The 21,197-nt window shown below is 41.2% G+C and overlaps 1 protein-coding gene across 2 annotated transcripts; it reads left to right on the forward strand.

The window, feature by feature from the left end:
* The first annotated feature begins 7,120 nt into the window (after window positions 1-7,120).
* TBPL1 (TATA-box binding protein like 1) lies at window positions 7,121-20,901 on the forward strand. 2 transcript variants are annotated; one of them, XM_061990723.1, is made up of 7 exons: window positions 7,121-7,941; window positions 13,524-13,710; window positions 14,311-14,393; window positions 15,285-15,348; window positions 17,184-17,287; window positions 17,388-17,482; window positions 20,368-20,901. In XM_061990723.1, exons 2-7 carry the CDS (start codon window positions 13,576-13,578, stop codon window positions 20,436-20,438), a joined length of 552 nt encoding a protein of 183 aa, XP_061846707.1. In that variant the 5' UTR covers window positions 7,121-7,941; window positions 13,524-13,575; the 3' UTR covers window positions 20,439-20,901. The 2 variants fall into 2 exon arrangements, with proteins under 2 accessions (XP_061846707.1, XP_061846708.1); XM_061990724.1 differs by having other exon boundaries at window positions 7,121-7,287.
* Window positions 20,902-21,197: the final 296 nt, after the last annotated feature.

Raw genomic sequence — 21,197 nt, forward strand, 5'->3', positions numbered from 1 at the left:
GATCCAAATCTCCTTGCAAAGAAAAAAAAAAAAAACAAGATCATAATAAAAGCAGGACAATAAAACCCAATGCAAATTATTCCTTCACTTTAAATAAAAAGAGGTAATTTTCCTTAAGCAAGGAGAAAACCTTTTACTTACATCTCACAGGCTGCTGTGTAAACTATAAGACCATATCGAACTGTAAATATGGATTACCTACACACTCCGGTTTTCCCTCAGTTGTTTACATGCTGTTTAAGAAATAGGGATCAGAAACACTGTGGAAAAAAAAAAAAAAAAAAAGAAGAGTACAGCTACACATCCAGGAGACAAGAGGAAAGAGGGGAGAAAGGTGTAGAATACATCCTCTTCCTCTAACTACTACCTTGTGAAAGGATGGGCTAGGGAAGAGAGGAACTGTCAGCATCTCCATCATAGCCGGGTGGAGCCAGACCACCAGGGAGATGGAAACTGAGAGGTTGAGAGCTGCAGCTGCCTTCTCTGGGAGGAACATCTGCAAAGCCCTGCACGGCAGCAGCAAGGGAGGAGGAGCAGGCATAGGCAGAGTGTGTTCCCAGGGATGTGCTCACGCAGATAACCATCCTGCTGGATGGCTTCCCAGGCTGCTGCAATGGCACTTCCCTCCCCCATGAGGGATGAGGCAAAGATCGTGGTTTGCGACAAGCAATCCAAGTGTCAGTGCGGCCTTCAGAATCCTGTTTCTTGTGATGCTTTTTGATGGCTGAGCTAACCAGAAAGGGAATGATTCTTCCTCACTGGTAACCTATTGTTCTTGCATAAGGATTTTTATGTCCCTGGCACCTCAGAGTTAATGCAGAAATTAAACAGAAGATGAGTGTTACCTTGGAGCATTTCCCATCACCTCCTGACCAAATGTTATTCTAGAGGAGGTCACTATAGTTATGCAGATGGGGAGAGAGCAGCAGAGCTTCAGTGACTGGCTGAAGGTTCAGACTTAAGCTCGGTGTAGGCTTAGGGCACCAGCTCTTCTGGTGCACAAGCTGTGAGCTTTCAAGCATGCTGAAATCACCAGTGATTTTTGCTCTTTGAATTCAGTATAAAGGTAGGTGTAACAAAGTTGGAGGGAAGGATGCTCTCTCTCAGGCTGTGTATCTTTATATCAGCACTCTTGTAGATAGTGTAGATAAAACAGGCTGTGGACCATTCTCTGGCTGCAATAGCCAGTGCTGGGGCTGGGGTCACATCCATACATGCCTGCATTTTATTCCACTCACAGCAATGGATGAGAACAGTCCCCAGCACACACCATTCCCAAGTCATGTTTGGACACTTTCTGGGAGAGTTAGTGAGAGAGGCCAAAGGCATGCCAAGGACCCTGCTAACAACCAAGTGCTCCGAAAAATAAGCTTTGGCCCTGTTTTATTTATCAGTGCCAGTGCAGCCTTAGAAGCTAGAGTGATAAAGGTACTTGGTGCCTTTGTCTTACCCCAGTCTGATGCTCTTCTCACTTTTCTAAATCAACTTGTTGTCTTCTTTTATGGGCCAAATATTTTTAGTGGGGACTCTCTTTGTTATTTTTATCTCATAACTAATATATTGACTGGAGGTCACTAGAAGTGAGATGCCAAGTCCAAGAACAAACACAACATGAGATTTAAACAACATTTATATCCTAAATTAGGACACCAAAAACTCCTGCTCATTTGTTGTCCAGCTGTGCTAAGCTCTGTAGCACAGAGCCTGGTGCCAAAATTTGACAATTTTCTTCAGAGTATCTCTTTCTTGCCATTGTCAAGCAGCATCATGTTAACCATATGGCAATATCTGGAATGGAGATAGTCCTCTAGTTAAGCCAGTGAGAAGTCTGGAAATTATCAGTAGGTGCTGTTTATGCATGCTTACTATCTTTCTGCTGGGCTAGGAAGCAAGCCGGCAGGGCAAGTGGAGGCCAGTTCCCTCAGATTGCTTGGCTACAGCTACACATAATGTGGGAGGAAGACTGCTGAGGAGCCAACATCACTGCCTTCCTCTTATCTTTTCTCCCTGAGTCGTGGTTTAATCCCAGCACCACGCAGCCACTTGCTCACCTCTCCCATGAGAAGAATTGGGGAAAAAAAGTAAAACTCATGGGTTGATATAAGAACAGTTTAATAACTAAATTGAAATAAAACACGATAACAAATTATTGTTATTATTGTTGTTGTAATGAAAATATCACAGAGAAATAAAACCCAAGGAAAAAAAAATAAACAAAACCAAAGGATGAACAATGCAGTTGCTCACCACCCACTGACCAATGTCAGAGAAGCAATCCACCCATCCCAGCCAACTCCCCCCAGTTTATATACTGGGCATGATGTTCTATGGTCTGGAATATCCCTTTGGCTAGTTCTGATCAGCGGTCCTGGCCATGCTCCTTCTCAGCTCCTTGTACACCGCCAGCCCACTTTCTGACAGGGCAGAGTAAGATGCAGAAAAAGCTTTGTTGCTGTGCAAGCACTACTCAGCAATAACTAAACATCCTTGTGTTATTTTAGGGGGCTTGTGTGGCCAGGTTTTGGTAGCAGGAGGACTAAAGTGGTGGCTGCTTTGAAAAGCTGCCAAAAGCTTCCCCTGTGTCTGACAGGGCCAGTGCCAATCAGCTCCAGGATGGACCCACTGCTGACTAAGGCCTAGCCAATTAGCAATTGGGGTAACACCTCTGTGATTAACATGTTTGAAAAGGGGAAGGAGTTACTGTGCAGATGCTAAACTGCAGTAGAAGAAAATGAGAATGTGAGAACATCTTCACAGACACCAAAGTCAGTGATGAGGAAGAAGAGGAGGTGCACATAAGCGCACACACTATGGAATATATACATCTTATAAAAAAATACAGCATAAATGTTTACATACTATATAGCATCTAAATTTCTCTTCTATATTTTTACAAATGTATAAAATAATATATAAAATTATTATAAAATTCCATATTGTGGAACTGATCACAGTATCACTTACAGCAGGGAGGTAAGAGCCTAATAGTGCTGGCATGAGTTGTCATACTGTACATCTTCAGAGACACGTGAGAAGACACAATTGAGTCTACAGTGTCTCCTGACAAACTAAGCCCTGAAGTGAAGGATTCCCTCCTGCCACAAGTTTAAGCTTATTTCCTGCTGGCTGCCAGCTTGGGAGATGTCTCATCATTAACCAGCAATACCGTTGGGTAAGGCTGACAACCATTCTGCAAAGTGTCACTTCTATGGAATTTGTGAAATACAGGTTAACCCTAGGTACCTCCTCTTCGAACACAAATGCTTCCACACACTCTCCTGCACAGGGCCCACAGTACTTAAGATGCAGTTGTACAAAACTCTTTACCCAGACTTCACCATGGGCTACCTCACAAGGCCATCTGACTTTCTTCTTTCTCCTCTACACTTTCCCACTGTCTACACTGCACTGAAAATGAATCCTGTAAAAATGCCAAAGTCCAGATAACCAAGCACTTGATTGGTGTTTTTTTTATAGAGGCAACATCATGAAATTACATCTTTGTTCACTTTAACTGCTGTAATTACAAACAAACAAACAAACAAACAAAAAAAGTGCAGTGTGCTACGTGATCCTTATTTTTACTGCACTAGGAACAATGGTCCAAAGTAGCCCACCACTCTGCAGAACTGAGCGTGGGATACAGCCTCCACACACCTTTACCCCCTCTTCAGGTCTCAAACAATAGATTGGGAAACAAAGGCACTGAAAAATTAAATCTCATAGTAAGGAAACAACAGCATCAGGAATGGCCCCTGTGCCTTCTCTATTTGATGTCAGTATGGCACCTGGTAAGTTAGAACAAGCAATAGCAAGAGGCAGCTGAGGGCACAGTTCCTGTGGGTGAGAAATCCTTAACATCTCAGCCGTGCTTCCTAGTGGAGGAAGGCACAGAACCAAATTAGAAATGCACAGAGGAATGGAGACCAGGAGAGGGAGAATGTAAGAAAAGGATAACCAGTTTTGTAACTACGTAGGTGTGGGTAAAATTGCAGGCAAAACTAACAAATTAACATACCAAATTAGGTAGGCACCCAATCACCTTATTTGCATTCCATGTTAATGTGTTCTTAACTAGTTACATGTATTTGCACATTTTGCAAATATACATTTAAAGACTGCAAATATATATTTAAAGATGCAATCTTCAGAACATGTCCAAGTCAAAATGGGAAAAGCTCAGGCTGACAAAGCAGCCAAAACTTTGAAATGGTAAGAGTTCATCTCTTCATCAGTAAAAAAAAAAAAAAAAATAAAAGAGATCTTAATATCTGGTGATGAATGCACATTTCTGTGGAACACCTGCTGGGATGGAAAAAGTTCTATCTTGAAAGGAGCAAGCATATGGAGACAGGCAATGGACGTGTGTTTGCTAGAAGACATTCTCTGTTGAATTTATGTATGGGTATGCTTACAAAAACAAGCTCAGTCAGAATTCAAGCAGGATCAGGGTTTATGAAGCTTTTCTTCGTAACTTGCCTATGTGATTGCTATTCAGAAAAAACCCTAAAATCGTCATCGGTTTCTATATAGCTATATAGAACCTCGAAAGAACTGTCAGGTCAGGGAGAAGATATCCTAACAGTCTACCCCCATATTAGCAACGTCAATTGTAACGACTCGGAGCCTTTTGGCTGAAGCCCATTAAGAATTAAAACAGGCTTAAGGCACGCCATAAAAACGCTGCCGATGCCGCGCAGAGTTACTGTACTGTGGCACCGGTTGCTTTAACTTCAGGATCCCTGTTTCCAAAAGCTTGAGCACCCTCAGTCACCTAGCCGTGGCGGCTCCGTTGCCATGGGAAGCCGGCGGGTGGCAGCGGAGCCGCAGCACAAACCAGGGTGTAGCCGGGCTGCTAACCGGGCAGCAAACGCGGCGCTAACGAGCAGCCCCGTCACGGACCGGCTCGCAGGTGATTTGAAGCGAGAATCTGAAATTATTATGCCTGACAAGTGAATCTAGTGATGCATTTCAAGGATTAAATTGAATCTAGCAGAGGAAAACATCCCAGCTCTGAAGACTTCAAACTATAAATTTCATACCGTTCCTTCTATCCTAATTAAAGCTATTCTGCTATCACTTCACATGCAGAAAGCATCTAATTACAGAACCTCAATTTCACACGTCAGTACAGGGAATACTCTGAATTACACACATATCAATATACACATATATTTTTTTTCATGCAAAGACTGATGTGTCTTTATAAACTTAAAGTCAACTTGACAACTTTATTTTATTCTTCAGTCTGGATGCTGAGTCCCTAATTATCCACCCTGCAGCCACACTCATTTAGTCCCGTGTTCTTGAGTGAAGAAAAACAGCTCTTCCAGAAGAAAATATAAGTATAGCTGAAAGCCAGTTCATCACAGGCTGTACTCCCTACAGAGAACATAGGTGTGATTGTGCCAAATTTGGAGAAGTGTCCTGAACAGAGAGAACCAGTGCCAGTGCAGCCACCCCCACTGTGTCCTCATCTCCCCTCCCATCTCTCCTCAAAGCATGTAACATGTGCCCACTTTGCAAAGATGAAACAAGCTGTGTACTGGAAGGGTGCAAAGCAGCAGTCTTAGTCATTTTAACATTCAAACCATACACACACATTAAAAAAAAAAAAAAAAAAAAAGGATAAGGGCCACACAGTCCCCAGGGGACTTGTGCATATTTGAGGCTTCTCAGTCACCTGCTCATATCTTTGTTTCACTTGGGGTCAGTAATCTGCTCCCACACTAAGGTACCACAGTCTACTGCTGCAGACTATCCTTTCAGTACCAAAAAACACTGCTTTAATTAAAAAAAATAATCTTTGAAGCATTTGTAAGACAAGAAGCAGTGACATCAATCCTGCCACTGTGCAACATGCTTAAATGCTTGAGGGCAGGAAGGCTCTTCAGAGGGATCTGGACAGGCTAGATCAACGGTCTGAGGACCAATAGTATGAGGTCTAACAAGGCCAAGTGCTGGGTCCTGCACTTGGGCCACATCAACCCCATGCAGTATTACAGGTTCAGGGCAGAAAGCTGTCCAGTGGAAAAGGACTTGGCATCCTGGCTTGTATCAGAAACAGTGTGGCCAGCAGGACCGCAAATATTGTGTTCAGTTTTGAGCCCCTCACTACAAGAAAGACACTGAGGTGCTCGAGTATGTCCAGAGACAGGCAACAAAGCTGGTGAAGGGTCTGGAGCACAAGTCTTATGAGGAGAAGCTGAGAAATCTGGGGTTATTTAGCCTAGAGGAAGCTGAGAGATGTGATCACTCATCTACAACTAACTGAAAGTAGATTGTAGTAAAGTGGAAGTCCGTTTCTTCTCTCCTGTAATGAACGATTGGCCAAGAGAAAACAGCCTCAAGGTGCTCCAGGGGAGGTTTAGATTGGACATTAGGAAGAGCTTTTTCACTGAGAGGGCTGGAATAGGCTTCCCAGGGAGGTGGTGGAGTCACCATCCCTGGAGATGTGACGGTGTAGATGGGGTGCTGAGGGACATGGTTTACTGGTGCGCTTGGCAGTGTGAGGTTAGTGGTTGGACTCGAACTTAAAAGACCTTTTCCAACCACCAACGATTCTATGATTCCAGGTGTGCATTTAACAGCAATAGTGGCAGTATAATGTTGCAGTGAGAGTCCTGACCAACGATTGCTGGCTGGATTGTCAAGATCAGCACTGATGGCTTGGTTCAGTCAGAAGGCACACATGGAGCAGCCAGCCCTCCAGTTCCACGGCCAGAAAACAATGTCACCAGAAAAGTTCCGCGCCCGCTGCGCGGCTCTGGCAGCTCTCGGGGACTTCAGGGGCGTCTGACGACGGCCGTCGCGGCGCAGAGGAAAATTTAAGACTGGCTGCCCGCGGCCTCGGGCGCTGCAACCACCTGCTGTGGCCAAGGCTACAACATGCGGCTGCATCAGAGAGCCCCAGCGCCCGGGAGTGAGGGCTGCCACAGCAACAGCCCGAGTCGGCCACGGTGGGGCAGCGCGGAGCCGCCCACCCACCCAGCCGCCTGCATGCGTTCCCCGCCCCGGGCGGTGCGGCCGCCCCCAGCCCGCCGCGCCTCAGCGGGCGGCAGACGAAAGCGGAAATGCGCTGCTAGCGCGGCCCCCCGTTCCTCCCCTCCCGCCGCCGTGATTTCCGGCCGCCGCTCTATCCGGCGCCGCGTCTATGCCCGCGGCGCTGGGGGATGTTTATTGTCGCGGGGAGTCGGCGCAGGACCCGGAAGGCCGCCGGGCGCCAGCGGCGGGGCGCCTAGGAACCGGCACCCCCGCCCTGACCCGCCCCGACCGCCCGCCCGCACGGTAACGGCTGCTGCCGGCCGACGGGCCGCGCTCCTCCTCCCTCCTCGGCGCCGCCTCGAGAGGCCGCGGCTCGGCGGGACCCGCAGCTCCTGCCTGGGGGCACGCGGCCCCGCCGCCCCCGCGCTCCCCTCGTCCCTTCCTTCCCACCCTTCTCGCCCCGCTCCCCTCGTCCCTTCCCGGTTGCGGTGAAGGAAGCGGCGCGGGCCCACCCCCCGCCTCGCTGGGGCTCGGCCGTTACTCCCGCCGCCGCGGTGCCGTTACTCCCCCCGGGGACGGCGGGCGGGCGGTGCGCGGCTGCGGCCACCGTGTCAGGGAGGTTCCCCGTGCAGAGCATCCTCCAAACGGCCGGTTCCCCGGCAACCGGCGGAACGAGTCAACGAACCCTCGAAATAACGTGCCCGGCCCCAGGGGCTTTATAACGCCCCCCGCGGCCGGCATCGCTGCAAGTAACGAAGAACCGGGTGCCCAACGCCCGAGCCTGGCGTGGCTTAGGCCGCCTTCGCCTGCGCTTTGTCTCTGCCGGACTAGCCAGGGAAGTTTTCGGCTGGGGTTGAAGGAGAGAAGACAAAAAAAAAACCAATCGTTTGTGCACCCGAGTGTTGTGACAGTGGCACGCGTAGGGCTTCGAGGCAGAGTCCCAGCAAGGCGACTAGGGTGAGCACTTGCGCTTCCTCAGTCGAGAGGTGCAAAGGGTAAACGTTGAGCTGGGAGGGGGACGAGAGCTTGCTCATGATCTTAAAACGTTTTGTAACGGCAGAGCAGATTTGTGCTTCTCTTACAATATTTTCCCAAGCTGAAATGGCCACCTAACTTGTCAGTTCGGACCTTTGTCATAGTTAAGGCAGTTTTTCCTGCCTAAAGGGTTGTTCTTAATGCTTGGCATTCAGTTGTTACTGGATGTGATAACGGAAAGGTGCACAAAATTGGATGCAAGTGAATCTTGCTTTGAATACAAATGGACCATTTTCATGAGAAAAAATTGAGAAAGATGACCTATTATGAATTATTTTTTTTAAAAAATGCATTTCCTGGTCTTATTCTATAAACTATTTGGCTTTATTCCTGCGGCTGGTTTTGTTGTTGGAAGACTTCAGGTCCATGGGGATGCAGTAGGCTTATCCAAGAGATTTGACAGCAGGATTGGGTATTTGTCTTCTACTTGCTGATATTGTTATTCTGTGTGTTGACCTAACTGAACAAATCCCTGCTTTGACACGGTTTTTAGGCATATTTGGTAAATTTTATTTTCCCAAATTTATTTGTTTCATTCTGCTGAAAATAGTTATGACTCTGCAAGTCTCGGAAGGTGAGACTATTAGTTTCAAGATAGCCTTTTTGCTTTAGGGACAATTTGACTTGCCACTAGAGACAACAAGAAGTAAAAGCATGCTCCACTTGGTGGCTCTAAGTAAGTTGTTTGAACCTGAGGATTTTCTATATAGACAGTAGTAGCTATGTAGCTTTCAGTTCTCAGGAGTCATTCACCTGCCACTGTAACATGTCATATCTAAGCATTAAAGCAGATTTGAGAGGTCTGTCACCTCCAGTCTTTCAAATAAACCTGTTTTCTGGGGGGCTGAACACAAATCTTAAGAAATGCACCTCCAGTGCAAGGATGTAATTGACCGTCCTTGTTCCTGATGAGTTTTGTTTTGTATGTTCTCTATTCTGATATGAATGTACCACACATGAATGTACCTGTTAACTTCTTTGAAAGTGCTTTTCACGTGTTACTTTGACGAGAGCCTACTGTCACAGTAGTGAGAGATACTCCTTCAGCTAGGCTGTTGGGACTGTTTGTGGGATTGGTCAGTTAGTGAACTGCTTTGGAGCAAGGTTAAAAATAACCAGTAGAAGTTGCTTACATTTTGTCTGCTGGTGAAAAAGGTGTTTATTAAACTGTTCTGACGTTAATGTAACCGTTGTTAGATACCTTTCATCTACCTTTATAGCTCTGAGTTTCTTGGATCAAAGGTAGTCAAAAGCTTAAAATAATACTTGTTTATATACTTCATCCTGAGTGCCTTTCCTTTCTCTTTGATGATGATGGTGGGGTTGGTTTGGTTTGGGACTTTTTGAAGACAGAGAGCACTGGCCTTTTTTAGGTTGTAAGATTTCAGTGCAGGGTGTCTTTACACGTGTTTATATAGTATCTAAGATAGTATGACTGTGGTCCTAACTGGGAACGTGGGGGTAATACTTTAGTTAAGAGCTTGAGTGCTCATTCTCCAAAGTATTATTCTGAGAAGTTTCTCTAGTTTCAATGTAGAATATATAACTTTACAGTGTCAAATATCCTTGAGTTAGCTTTTATAGGTTTTATTTTTATGCTTGTTATCATGCTTTCCTTATACCTTTTTTTACTTCCTCTTGTTTTCTTCTCAGGGTAATATTCCAGATATATCCCCGAACTCTGTGTTGAAAAGAAAGAACAAACTTTTAAAACTTTCTTGATAAAATAAATTAATGCAAACTTCTGCAGAGATGTATTTCAGCATTCTTTTTTTTTTCACGCTTTTTTGCTGTGTCGGGGTGGATAGCATTTTGCTGGTGCAAGAGAACTTGAAGTCAGAATTGTCTAGCTTCTTGTACTGGAGAAAGCTGAATGACTGCACAAGTAAATGATTTTGTATTCAGTTTGAGCCTGTTACTAAATTAGAATTAACTGGCAAAACATAATTGTAACCTGCCAAAATTCTAAGGTTCAAGTAAGAGAACCTTCGGGCAAAATTGATCAACAAAACTGAAACTAAAATCAATAAAATCAACTTAAGCATTTGCAATTCCAGAACTGGGAAAAAACCAGATGTTTATTTTCTACTCAGTACCTCTCAAAATGTATTTGTAAAGGCATGGGAGCATTATTTTTCCCATTTTGTAGTTAGATAGAAATGCAGAAAGTCCTGTTATGGGAAGTGACGTAACAGGTCAGGGTTATGCAGCCCAGATGCAGTAGTGTACATCAGTAGCACAGAAGAAAAGATAAAACTGAAAAAGAGGAGGATCAGAATGTTGTTTAGGATTGCTGCGTTCCAACTAGTCATGTTACTGGCGATATGTATAAAGAACTTTCTTTCTCCCCTCCCCTTCTTTTTTTATAAATGGATATTTTAAAATGTATTTTGTATGTATTATTATTTTTTAAAAAAACAACCAAAACCCGAAAGTCCTAAACATTTAACTTGCTTCTGTTCACATGGCTCCTCTTAATTTGTATTTCTTTGAGACTTCACAAAGAAAGATGACAAAATGTCTTTTATGTCTTTTCTCTATATTTTTTTTCTTTGCTCTCAGTACAGGGTGAGACATTAAAATGAAGGCAGAAGTTGTAACGGGTTATGCTCACTTAACATTTCAGTTTACCCAATATTTCTAAACCATGGCCAGGAAGAGGTTAACATTGCATTTGTATTGGGAATGGGCACATTCAAAATTGTTGATACTTGGATTCAGGTTGTTAAAGAACATGGGTAGTATTTAGCAGTAGCAAATAAAGAGCTTTCTTAGTACAAATATGAAGAGCTTGGTAATACTTGAAATGTTCAATGTTTGAGTGAAAGGTTTATCAATGAGATGTTTCTGTTAGATCAAGTAACTAATATTAAAGTAGAATAAAAGCAGTTTTCAGTATTTTTACACTGTATTCAGATACTGGTCGTACAGCAGATTATGTCCCTTTTCAACTAAATGTCACAAAACATAGTCTTGAGTATTAGCAACAGCTCAAATGAAGTTTCAAATTAAAAAGCATCTCCCTAAATATCTGTTGTCTTGAACTTTCAGAACGTGGCTAATGAAAATGGAGGTACACTAATGTGCAACGTTTCTCCCATTAAATTCTGTGCAAGTAGATAATGCCTGGAAGATACACCATAATTGCTGAACACAGCCTTAGTGACAGCTCCGGAGCCTAGTAATGTTCTCTTTTCCTGAAGATCCTCCTTTAATGATAGCTCTTTTCCTTTGAATTGTAATTTGCCTCTCTTTCAACCACTTTTTCCTTTGTTCTGAGTGAGCACGTGACTTCTCCACGGATCTGTTTGACAGCCATCAGAGTTTCATGGGAACATTATTGTACAGTATTATGGTTTGCTTAGAGGTTAGCAACTTCCAAGGGTGTTGTGTGTGATGGTGGTGTTCTACACTTTTCAGAGTGTAGGGATTGAGAGTGCCAGTAGAAACTTGCTGATAACTGCTGATAAGTATTCTGTTTCCTTTTGTATGGCAGTCGTTCCTGGGTTCCAGTAAGTGAATGTGGCAAGAGCCAGGAGTTGGAGCCAGAGTGGAAAGCAAATGCCTCTCTGAAGCTGCATGGGTTCCGGCTCCTTGCTCTGTGCTGGCCTTGCCTGCATGCCATTCAAAATCTGTACATGTGCTATCTTTGGATCTTGTGCCATGAATTGCTAACCCAATCTGTAGTAGTCCATCAAAACCAGATGGGATAAGTAATTTCTAACTTCTGAGGATTCATATAATTTTGGTTTTGTGGTTTTGTTTTTTTTTTTTAATGATTCAGGAATACTAATTAGTTACTGTTTGTTCTCTTCTTTGCCTGCTTTCCCCCCACCCCCACACATGGCCTTTGTTTTTCTGGTTTTCTTTTGCTGTTTCTTCATCTCTTTTCTGTGTAATCACCCCCATCTTGCCTTTTTTTACATCAAACAAGGCAACAAGTGTAGAATAATTCTTTCAGACAGGAACAAACTGCACAGTAGAAGCAGCCACTGTCAAAGCACTTGACCCAGTACATTATGCACAGGTGCATTGTGGTTCATTACTCCTATATTGTCAGAGAGTTGTAGTGAAAGATGCACTTGAAGTGAGTTCTCAGAGAGAGACTTTAGGGAGTCATAGTCAGATGAAAATGCTAATAATGAGGTTCATTTTGTAACTTAAAGCTTTCTGATTTGGAATGTAAGGCCAAAACATTTAAAGTGATAGAATGCACTACTCTCTGTTATGTATAGTGTTGGTTTTGATGCATAGTTTCCTGCTTCTTCCATGGCAATGACTGTGTAGAGCATTTCATATAACAGACTCCTTTGATTTTAGTCTTTGTTTTCTGTTGTGTTAATCTGGGATTAAATACTACTAAAATTATAGATCCGTGGATCAAGATAATACTGCCTCTGTCTCGTAGGCTGTGCTCTACTTTAGTTTTACTTCAGGAGAAACACTTAGGTTTTCACATTCCTCTGAAAGAAAAATTCATTAATGAACTGTAGTATTTTGATGTAAGTCCTTTTCAATGTATATAACAATGTTCTTGCTCTTTTCCCCTCTCCTTTCCCCAAATACTTCACCTGAGATTTAAGGTGTCTTGCTGTTTTGGCTTTGGTATGCTCACAGAAGAGATGTCAGGAAGCCTTGGGCTGGGCTCCCTGGGTCATGATCTTGCTGCCCGGACTGAGGGGTGTGTTAAGAGTGTCACCCTCATTGTGCAGGGGCAGATGGGTGCTTCCTGGCTGCCTTCGGTTTGCCATGCTTGCACAGGGCATCTGTCCTCCGCCTTCGCCCTTACTCATGCTTCTCTTTAGAAGCACTTGATTTTGCTCCTCACGTACAATATGTTCATTCATACGCAGTTCCTGTGGGCAGTGCAGGAGGGAGTGAGAGGCTGCTGCTGCTCAGCCCGGGCTATTGCTGCCACCGGGACGTTTTGTGCAATTCTCATTACACTGTTACATTGAGAGAGCCGGGCCAAGAGTGCTGGGTGACGATTGGAAAGCTGTGGTAGCAGGCTGGTGACAGGCTGTGCTTTGTGTAACCCATGTTAGTGCAGAGTTACTCAGCAGGTTCATCCGTTCCAACGCAAACGTCAAGCTGTTCAGAATTATCGACTTCAGCAGTCAGGCGAGTGCATTTTCTTGAGGTGTCTAATGACATCCTCAAATGAGCTGGGGAAAGATTATCCACTGGAGCTAGGGAAAAAGTTTCGGTAATCTTTACCATGTCCTAATATAGCTGGTAAGAGTTGTAAAATATCTAAGCGGCAGATCTAAATATTATATAATTATGTATACACACTTTAGTTCTGTGAAGTCTGGCAACATGTCTTCAAACAAGTAACCTGTCTTCTAGCATACAGGATGCATCCCCCCTCCTCATACACAACTTAAATGAGTCAAAGCATAGTGACTTCTGCTTCTTGTCTCATTTAGGGGATGAGTATGTACAATGGTGTTGATAGGCTATTTTCTCCTGGTATGTTTAATTTTACTGTTTTCATTCCACAGGATGTGATCTTCATGGTGAGCTGCTGGGAAAACTGAGTTGTAAATCACCCCAATGGATGCGGACAGCGACGTTGCATTGGACATTTTAATCACAAATGTAGTGTGTGTTTTTAGAACAAGATGTCATTTAAACTTGAGGAAGATTGCATTAGAGGGAACAAATGTGATATACAAGCGTGATGTTGGGGTAAGAGATTCAACATACCTCAATTGAATATTCCTTAAACTAAACATTCTTGTGTGTGGTAGAAAGAGAAAGCATAGTTTTATTTCTGTCTTTATAGGCATTTAGTCTGTCATACACTAAGCAAACAGTAAGGGGAGTGGGTAAATACTGTCTCAGAAGACTGCAGCTAGTGGATAGGGGTTATAAGGTATGTGATGAGACTTCTTAACACCTCAGGGTCCATTTTGCCTCCAAAAGTAATGTTTTGTCAAGAGAATATATTCTGATAAGGAGTCATCAATGTGAGAGTCACTGTAATAAGAAAACCCTAGTACAACACCCGTGGCTTTCAGCTGTTTTATTCAGAGGAAGATATCTTCATTTAGTCTTTGTGAACACCAAGTAACTGGCTGAGGTATGCCACACTTATTTTGCTCTTCTCAGGAGCTAAGGATTTTTCAACTACTGAAAGAAACGAGGAAACAGTTCAAGGATACAAAAAATAGAGAAAGTGTTATTAGTATAACAGTCCATTTGTCTAAACAGTTGATTTATCCTTTTCCAGTATGAAATTGAACTACTAGTAATTCCCAATTCTTCCATTTCTATTTTTTCTATTAGAAAGTATTAATGAAGCTTAGGAAACCTAGGATTACGGCCACAATTTGGTCCTCAGGAAAAGTTATTTGCACAGGAGCCACAAGGTGAGTTTGTGAAGACTCTTTGTCTAGCTGTAAGTTCTTCTGTATTTTAAAATACAATGTTGTGAGAAAGATGTCAAGAGACACTACTTGGCACTTTTAAGATTCACTCACGCTGGGTTACATGTAAATCCTTGCCAGGCTATGTATTTGAGAGGAAGTTTTTTATGTGAAGTATTTTCATGACACTGAGTTGAAATCTTAAGCAATATCAGCTAAGCTTTCTGGGAGAGCATCAGGGAAAACTACTTTATGAAGAAAGTCCTAGAGACTTAATTTGAGAACTCTCTAAGAATTCGGTAGTTTTAGCCAGAATTTGAAACTTGGGAAGGCATGACATTTTTTGAAGAATATCTCTTAATTCTTTCACAAGAACACACATGAATTAAATCAAGTGATACAGTATAGAGGGCTGGAAAGAAGCAAAAGCAGATTCTTCAGATACATGCAAGACTCACTAAATTTAACAGTTGAATTCCTTTAAGATATCTCTGCGTTGTGGAGTAACAATAGGATACAACTTGAATAATTTCTGTATGTGATGTCTGTCTCAAAATGGAAAGTGGTTGTTCAGAACATCAACTCCAGATTACCTGTGATGATATTCACCTCCTAAGAATATTTAGTGTCACCTATGACCAGAATACATCTCCCACTTCAGCCAAGTGCCAAAATATTTGTCAAACAGGGCATAAAGAACTCTCTTTGAATATCTAGGTAGTTTGAATGTAACATGTACAGTAGATAAAATGAAGGCTATCCATGTGATGATGGTTCATGCCCTATGTGATACAACGGTTCATTTTGTAGTCTGAGTAGCTGTTGTGGTATGTGTGCACACAAATATATACTCTATTTCTGTTAACACGTGATTCTTTTCTTTCTCCTTTATAGTGAAGAAGAAGCTAAATGTGGTGCCAGACGATTAGCTCGTAGTCTGCAGAAACTAGGTTTTCAGGTAACTAATGAAGGGACTTGTGTGACTCAATTAATGCTGATAGTCCATCTTTTTTAGAAAGAAACAAAACTGAGGGAGCATAATAATTTAGCAGTGAGCATGTTTTCGCTCAGATTCCCCTTTTGTGTTGGTATACATTTTCCAGATGATGATTAAAGAGAAGTTATTTTATTTTAAGGATTAAAAACTTCATAAAAGCCTATTTCAATCAACGAAAAGCTTTTATTTGGTTTCTGGTGGTCCTGCTCTGGCAGGAGTGTTGGACTAAATGATCTTTCAACCCTTAAGATTTTGTGATTCTGTGATTTCAGTTTTATTTGGCAGCTCAGAGTAGTGCTTCTTCACTGACTAATGAACAACAAAATTTGTTTAAGAAATGGACCAGCTACAGATGTTTCTTGGACAGAATTTACAATATCTTGAAAGATTTATTAGGAAAGAGAGCTGAAAAGTAACTGTCACTTGAATATAATTCTCCCTTGGTTCTGTTGGAATAGCGGATACATACCCATCTTGTTAAGGGCGTGCTTGAGCCTCTCTAAAGAAATGGGGCAAAATGTGCTTCTGTGCTGTCGTATTGCACAGCAGGAAATAAGCCAAATAAAATACTTAGAACACGAAAACCCTCTTTTTTTTTTTTTCTGGATTTGCATTAATATAACCAGTCATAAACACCACTTGCATTTCCTAGTAAAGGTTGAAAAATGGCAATGTGAACAACTTCAAATGATGAGTTTTAGAATACTAAAACTTCCTGGTAGTCAGTTGTGCTGTTTACCCACAGTTTCAGTTTGCAGACAGATAATTCAATAGAGGCAGTGACTGTCCTTTGACAGGGAGAGGCTACCTTGGATTGTAACACACAAAGGCAGTGATGACAGGCTGTCCCAGTTGTTCTGTGTCAGACCCAAGCAGAAGCTGGACACTGCTACTGTTACCAATATGTACATTAGACCCAGCCTCTTGAAGATGGAATGAAGCATTAAATCATGGAGTTGAACAGTGCTTTCAAGGTGGAAGTGTTATTATAAAGCAAGCAGTTTCAAGTGGAATGTGTTTTGAAGGTTAAATTGATCGTTGTCCTTTGATAACGAGATAAGTTACTTCTGCTGGTGGTATCCTCCTAAAAAGTTTTGTCTGGCCAATGGTCATTTTAAGTTTAGTCCATCTGAGAAAATTAACAGAAGTTTCTTCAGTGGTATTGCCATCATTGACTTCTCAGCAGTGCGTTTGTTTAGGAATTGTCTGTTGGGGATTTTATTGTCATCCATAATTGCTGTGGTAAAGAATAACTGAAAGCCAGTAGTTTGAGATGAGTTTCAGAAAGCAATGGAGTAGAAAAACAGCTTGCCCTACTGGCCACTGGAGATTTGAAACAAAACAATTTTCACCTCTTTTCTTAGTCTCAGCTTTGTTAAAAAGGAGTATATAGCAGCAGGGCATTAAAGTAGTTTTCAAATGGCCTAAGATTCCTGAAATTTAAGCTTTTTCTCTGCTTATTTTGATGTTTAGTTTATGTTCAATTTGTAAGTGTTTAGTACAACAGCATGAATTGTTCAAGTGTCTCATTCTTAAACTGTACTATAACCATATGATACAGCTGTGAAGGATCTAGTTCAACAGTTAGTGTCCCCTAGAAGGATAAAGTAAGCAATTGGAGTCCATTAAGTACTGTTTAAAGTCCTATTAGAAACTCATCAATCACAAGGTTTTCATTTTGAAGTCTCATCAAAATATTCTAATTAGTATTACTCTTCACTATTTTTTTGCAACCCGTACACGTGCCTTTCTGCAAACCATTTTTCTTATGTCTCTCTTTCCTCTCTTTTGAAAAGGTAATATTCACGGATTTTAAAGTTGTGAATGTTTTAGCAGTGTGCAACATGCCCTTTGAGATCAGATTGCCAGAATTTACGAAGAATAACAGACCTCATGCGAGGTACAGTAGGATTTTAAAGAATTAATAGCCTTGGAATACTACTTAAGCTTTTCTTTTTCAATTCTAGATCTATTTTTTCACCTTTCATTTTGTTTTCTAGTTATGAACCAGAACTTCATCCTGCCGTGTGTTACAGAATAAAATCTCTCAGAGCTACCTTACAGATTTTTTCCACAGGCAGTATCACCGTTACAGGTATTTTGATATAAAAAATGAATATTTAACTTGTTGAGAATGTTTAACTTCAGTTTAGGGCCAGTAGGTTTAGGAAAAGGAGATGCTTAAAATGGTGAAATGATATGTTGAAGGAGTTTTGTTTCCTGGTGCTGAGCACCTCATTTGTTTCTGAGTGAAAGTGCCAGACAAGTTTTGGAGAAGGTTTTATTATTGGTAGCCTCAAAAGTTACTTTGAATGTATATAGTTTATCTTTTTATAAAAACAAAAGTGAGGATTTGAGAATGCAGGTATTTGTTTATTTAAATATTTGAATTTTCTTCCTCTATTTCCTCTTGATAATGCTGTTAACTACACTGCATGTAACATTAATATCCCTTTCCTAAATACGTGTTCCCAAACTTGGAGATTTATGGAAACGTATAGGATAACACAGCATTTTGTTGTAACTGGAGGTGACCAATACCTGCAGTTCTTCAGACTCGTGCTCTCTTCTGTTAAAGCCCAACTGAGAGAGAAACACCACCTGATTGTCCTGAGTCTTGGAAATGCCATGCCATGTTTTTTCCTCTCTCTTTGTAGTTTTCATTTTCCATTCTTTGTTAGGCTTGCTTGTGAAGTGTCCACCACAGGTTTCCAGATACAAGCAGTCGTATTTTTTAGAGAATACCTATTAAAGTGATGCAGGACTAAAAAACTGCCCCTTTATATCAATTTTGTCTTGCAGCTGTTAGAGCTGTGCAACTGGTTCTGAAGTTTTAGAGGGATTTTTGATTTCATGTCATAATTCCTTAACAAATACCTTGGGCTTTATGAGGAACGCTCCTGAGACAGTATTGAGAGAGGGTTTTTTATAGAGAAGGCAAACTGCATCAGACTGGTAATCTGAAAATACAGGGCTTAAAAGTATTTTGAGATTATTGCAGTTATGTTCTGAACAGAGCGGCTGGTCTAGCCAAAACTAGAAACTAAATTTAAAATAAATCAGAAGCTTGAGTATCCCTGAAGTAATTAAAGATTCTTGGTATATCTTGTCAGCTTCCTAATGAGATTTAGCCTTTCTGCAAGATTCTTATTACTCCATACGTGTGACAAAATCACTTTCATATTTCCAGAATTTTCCTTTCAAATCCGAAGACAAATACAATAAAATACAATAAACATCAAAGTTTTACTTCTTTCGGTTCACTTGTTGCAGAGAGTTTGAAACATTTCAGACCTCTTTTGGTTTTGAAGCCTTCTATTTTGCCTAGACCTTTCTTCTAGTTGAAAACATTGTCCTAACAATCTTATTCTTCTAAAAATGTCTTAATTTTCAGCCTTACTGAACTCCCTCTCAGGTGCATTCAGATAAGGTACCTTTTGACACTCTGTGTTTCTGTAGTACTAGCAGTTGTTATGCCACTAACTCAGAGAGTTTTGACATAAATTATTGGAAATATTGTAAGGAAGGTAGGGGTTTTTGAATGGGACACGTTACAGTGAAGAAAAGAAATTATAAACAACAGACATGTAGCAGGAAGAAGTATTAATTTTTCCTCTTCCAAAATGAGTGGTGAGGGGGTTGTTTTGGCGTGGGTTCCGGGTTTGGGTTTTTTTGCTTGGTTTTCTTTTGTTGTTGTGGGTTGAGATCTTTTTTTTCCCCTTCTCCCTGCAATGATGAACCAGTTTTTACAGTTTTTACATCTCTTCAACCCTACAGGGAGCAACATTTTTTTTTTACAAAAAATATTTGTCTACTCAAACTCTCGCTTTCTGAAGGCTTTCTCTAGAACTTACATTTTTGTAACTGCAGACAAGTAGATGAAGTATCTGCCCACAAGGCAGATATCTGTCCCCAAGCTTGTTTTAGGTGAGTGCTTAACTCAACAAGTTTGAAAATACAAGAAGAATCCCATTCCATTCCAATTTCTTTCTGACTGTGCAAATTAAAACAGTATTTCTATACTAAGTTATTTAAGTAGCAGTATTTCTGATTTGTGGGAAACATTTTGAACAACTTTGTGTACTTGGAAGAAACTTCCAAGTCTAAAGGGAGGTAAAAAACCTCCTCAGTTCAGTCATCAAAGCACGTGAGAAATTGCTGTTTTCATTTTTCTGTACCACCAAATTTTTATCCAGGACTATTTTTTTCTGGCATGTTACTACTCACTTACTTACAGTCTTGATTGTTCATTGCGTAAAATAGTCTAGTCATAGAATCATAGTCCATTAGAAAGCATCGCTAGCTCATTCTTCCTTTTATTTCTCCAAACGCTCATAGGTCATATTTGAGAACCTTCATATTCTTCATCGTGAGACAATGACTAGTCCCTGGCTTGCAGGTTTTGTCCCGAGATCAGTGGTGGAGCTATTTGCAAAATCTAGACTAGAAAGTAACAGTCTATCGTTTAGAAACATAAATAACCTTGCTTGAAATATACTTGGGTGAAATCCAGGATGATGTAGCAGTAGCAGTATGTTTTGTTGGTAGGTTTTTAAAAGAAGAGATAAAAGCAGCTATGCTTTGAGAAATACAAATTCCCGGAAGATTCACCTGAGTTAAAGTGTTTCTTTTACTTCAGCTGCTCAGCTTCTGTCTTCTCTGGGATGACCATTTAAGCCAGTAAATTCAAAAGGCCCCAAGTAGTTAGAAAGTGACAGTATTACTTATTTGTAGTCCAGCCATTGCCCAGTGTAGTACCTCTTGCAGATTTTGTGTGATAGTCTTTTCTTGTAAGTAAACATGAGCAGAGCAACACCTTCTTAAGTTGGGACAAGTGTGGGAGAAATTGTTCTTGTATAACTATAAAGTTGTGGTAGCCAAACTACTAAGGTTATTTTAAAGATAGTAGTGTTGTTTTAATTTCCAGTTCCCTGATTTTTCTCTTCCTGCTGCCTTGGTTTTTTTTCCCGTGTGTCTCAGGGCCAAACGTAAAGGCTGTCGCCAGTGCCGTGGAACAGATTTACCCATTCGTGTTTGAAAGCAGGAAATAAATTTTATAATTCACCACTTGATGGTTAGGGAACCTAACCAAGCACCTTTAAAGACTGCTGCACATTGGACTAAAAGCAAAAAATGAAACTGGACCAACCATAGCAGAGGAATACAGACTCTTTTACTTGCTCGTGGCCACAGTATAAACTACAGTTCTTTTGGATTTTACTCTTTAACAGTGCTGTATTGTAAAAACGGAAGTTTACAAGATATGAAATTGCTGCTTTTAAAAAGACATTCTATTTATTTTTGCAGTAATTTCTGTGTATTCATAAACAAAGCTGTCACGATGTGCACTACCTTTAAAACTTTTTTTTTTTTAGTTTGAGCTTGTGTTTTATTTGTTGAATAGTCTTTTACATTTTTGTATGCTGAATATTGGGCACCAAAGAAGCTGTAAAAGTTCTCTTTTTTCACCTGATGAATGTGCACAAATAAAAGTTTGGAAAATATTTCTCTTCATACCGGTTCTGTTATATTCCTTTCCTTTTTTTCTATTACAGTTAAAATTGTATAGTTGCAAATTAATTTGAAACAATGTAAGAATAGTCTTTTGCTGATACCTTCTGTTTCTATTTGTAGTGTGTGTAAAATTTTGTGCGTGGGTTAGACTGAAATCTCTAGTAGTTACGTATGTTTATCTGAAGATGAAATTTGGTTTGTTCCCAGTTTCTCTTAACTACATGCCAGTCTTCAAGTATTTTCTTGCTGTCACGTGACAGAAGACATTTCTAAATATAAAGGTCTACAGCGAGTGT

The sequence above is a fragment of the Colius striatus genome, chromosome 2, assembly GCF_028858725.1.
Source record: "Colius striatus isolate bColStr4 chromosome 2, bColStr4.1.hap1, whole genome shotgun sequence".
NCBI classification, from domain to species: Eukaryota; Metazoa; Chordata; class Aves; order Coliiformes; family Coliidae; genus Colius; species Colius striatus.

Excerpts from the sequence above, each read along its gene's own strand:
- TBPL1 (XM_061990723.1), top strand. The coding sequence starts at position 13,576 with ATGGATGCGGACAGCGACGTTGCATTGGACATTTTAATCACAAATGTA. Across the intron at positions 13,711-14,310 it reads TATACAAGCGTGATGTTGGG|AAAGTATTAATGAAGCTTAG; the intron begins GTAAGAGATTCA and ends TTTTTCTATTAG. Across the intron at positions 17,288-17,387 it reads AATAACAGACCTCATGCGAG|TTATGAACCAGAACTTCATC; the intron begins GTACAGTAGGAT and ends TTTGTTTTCTAG.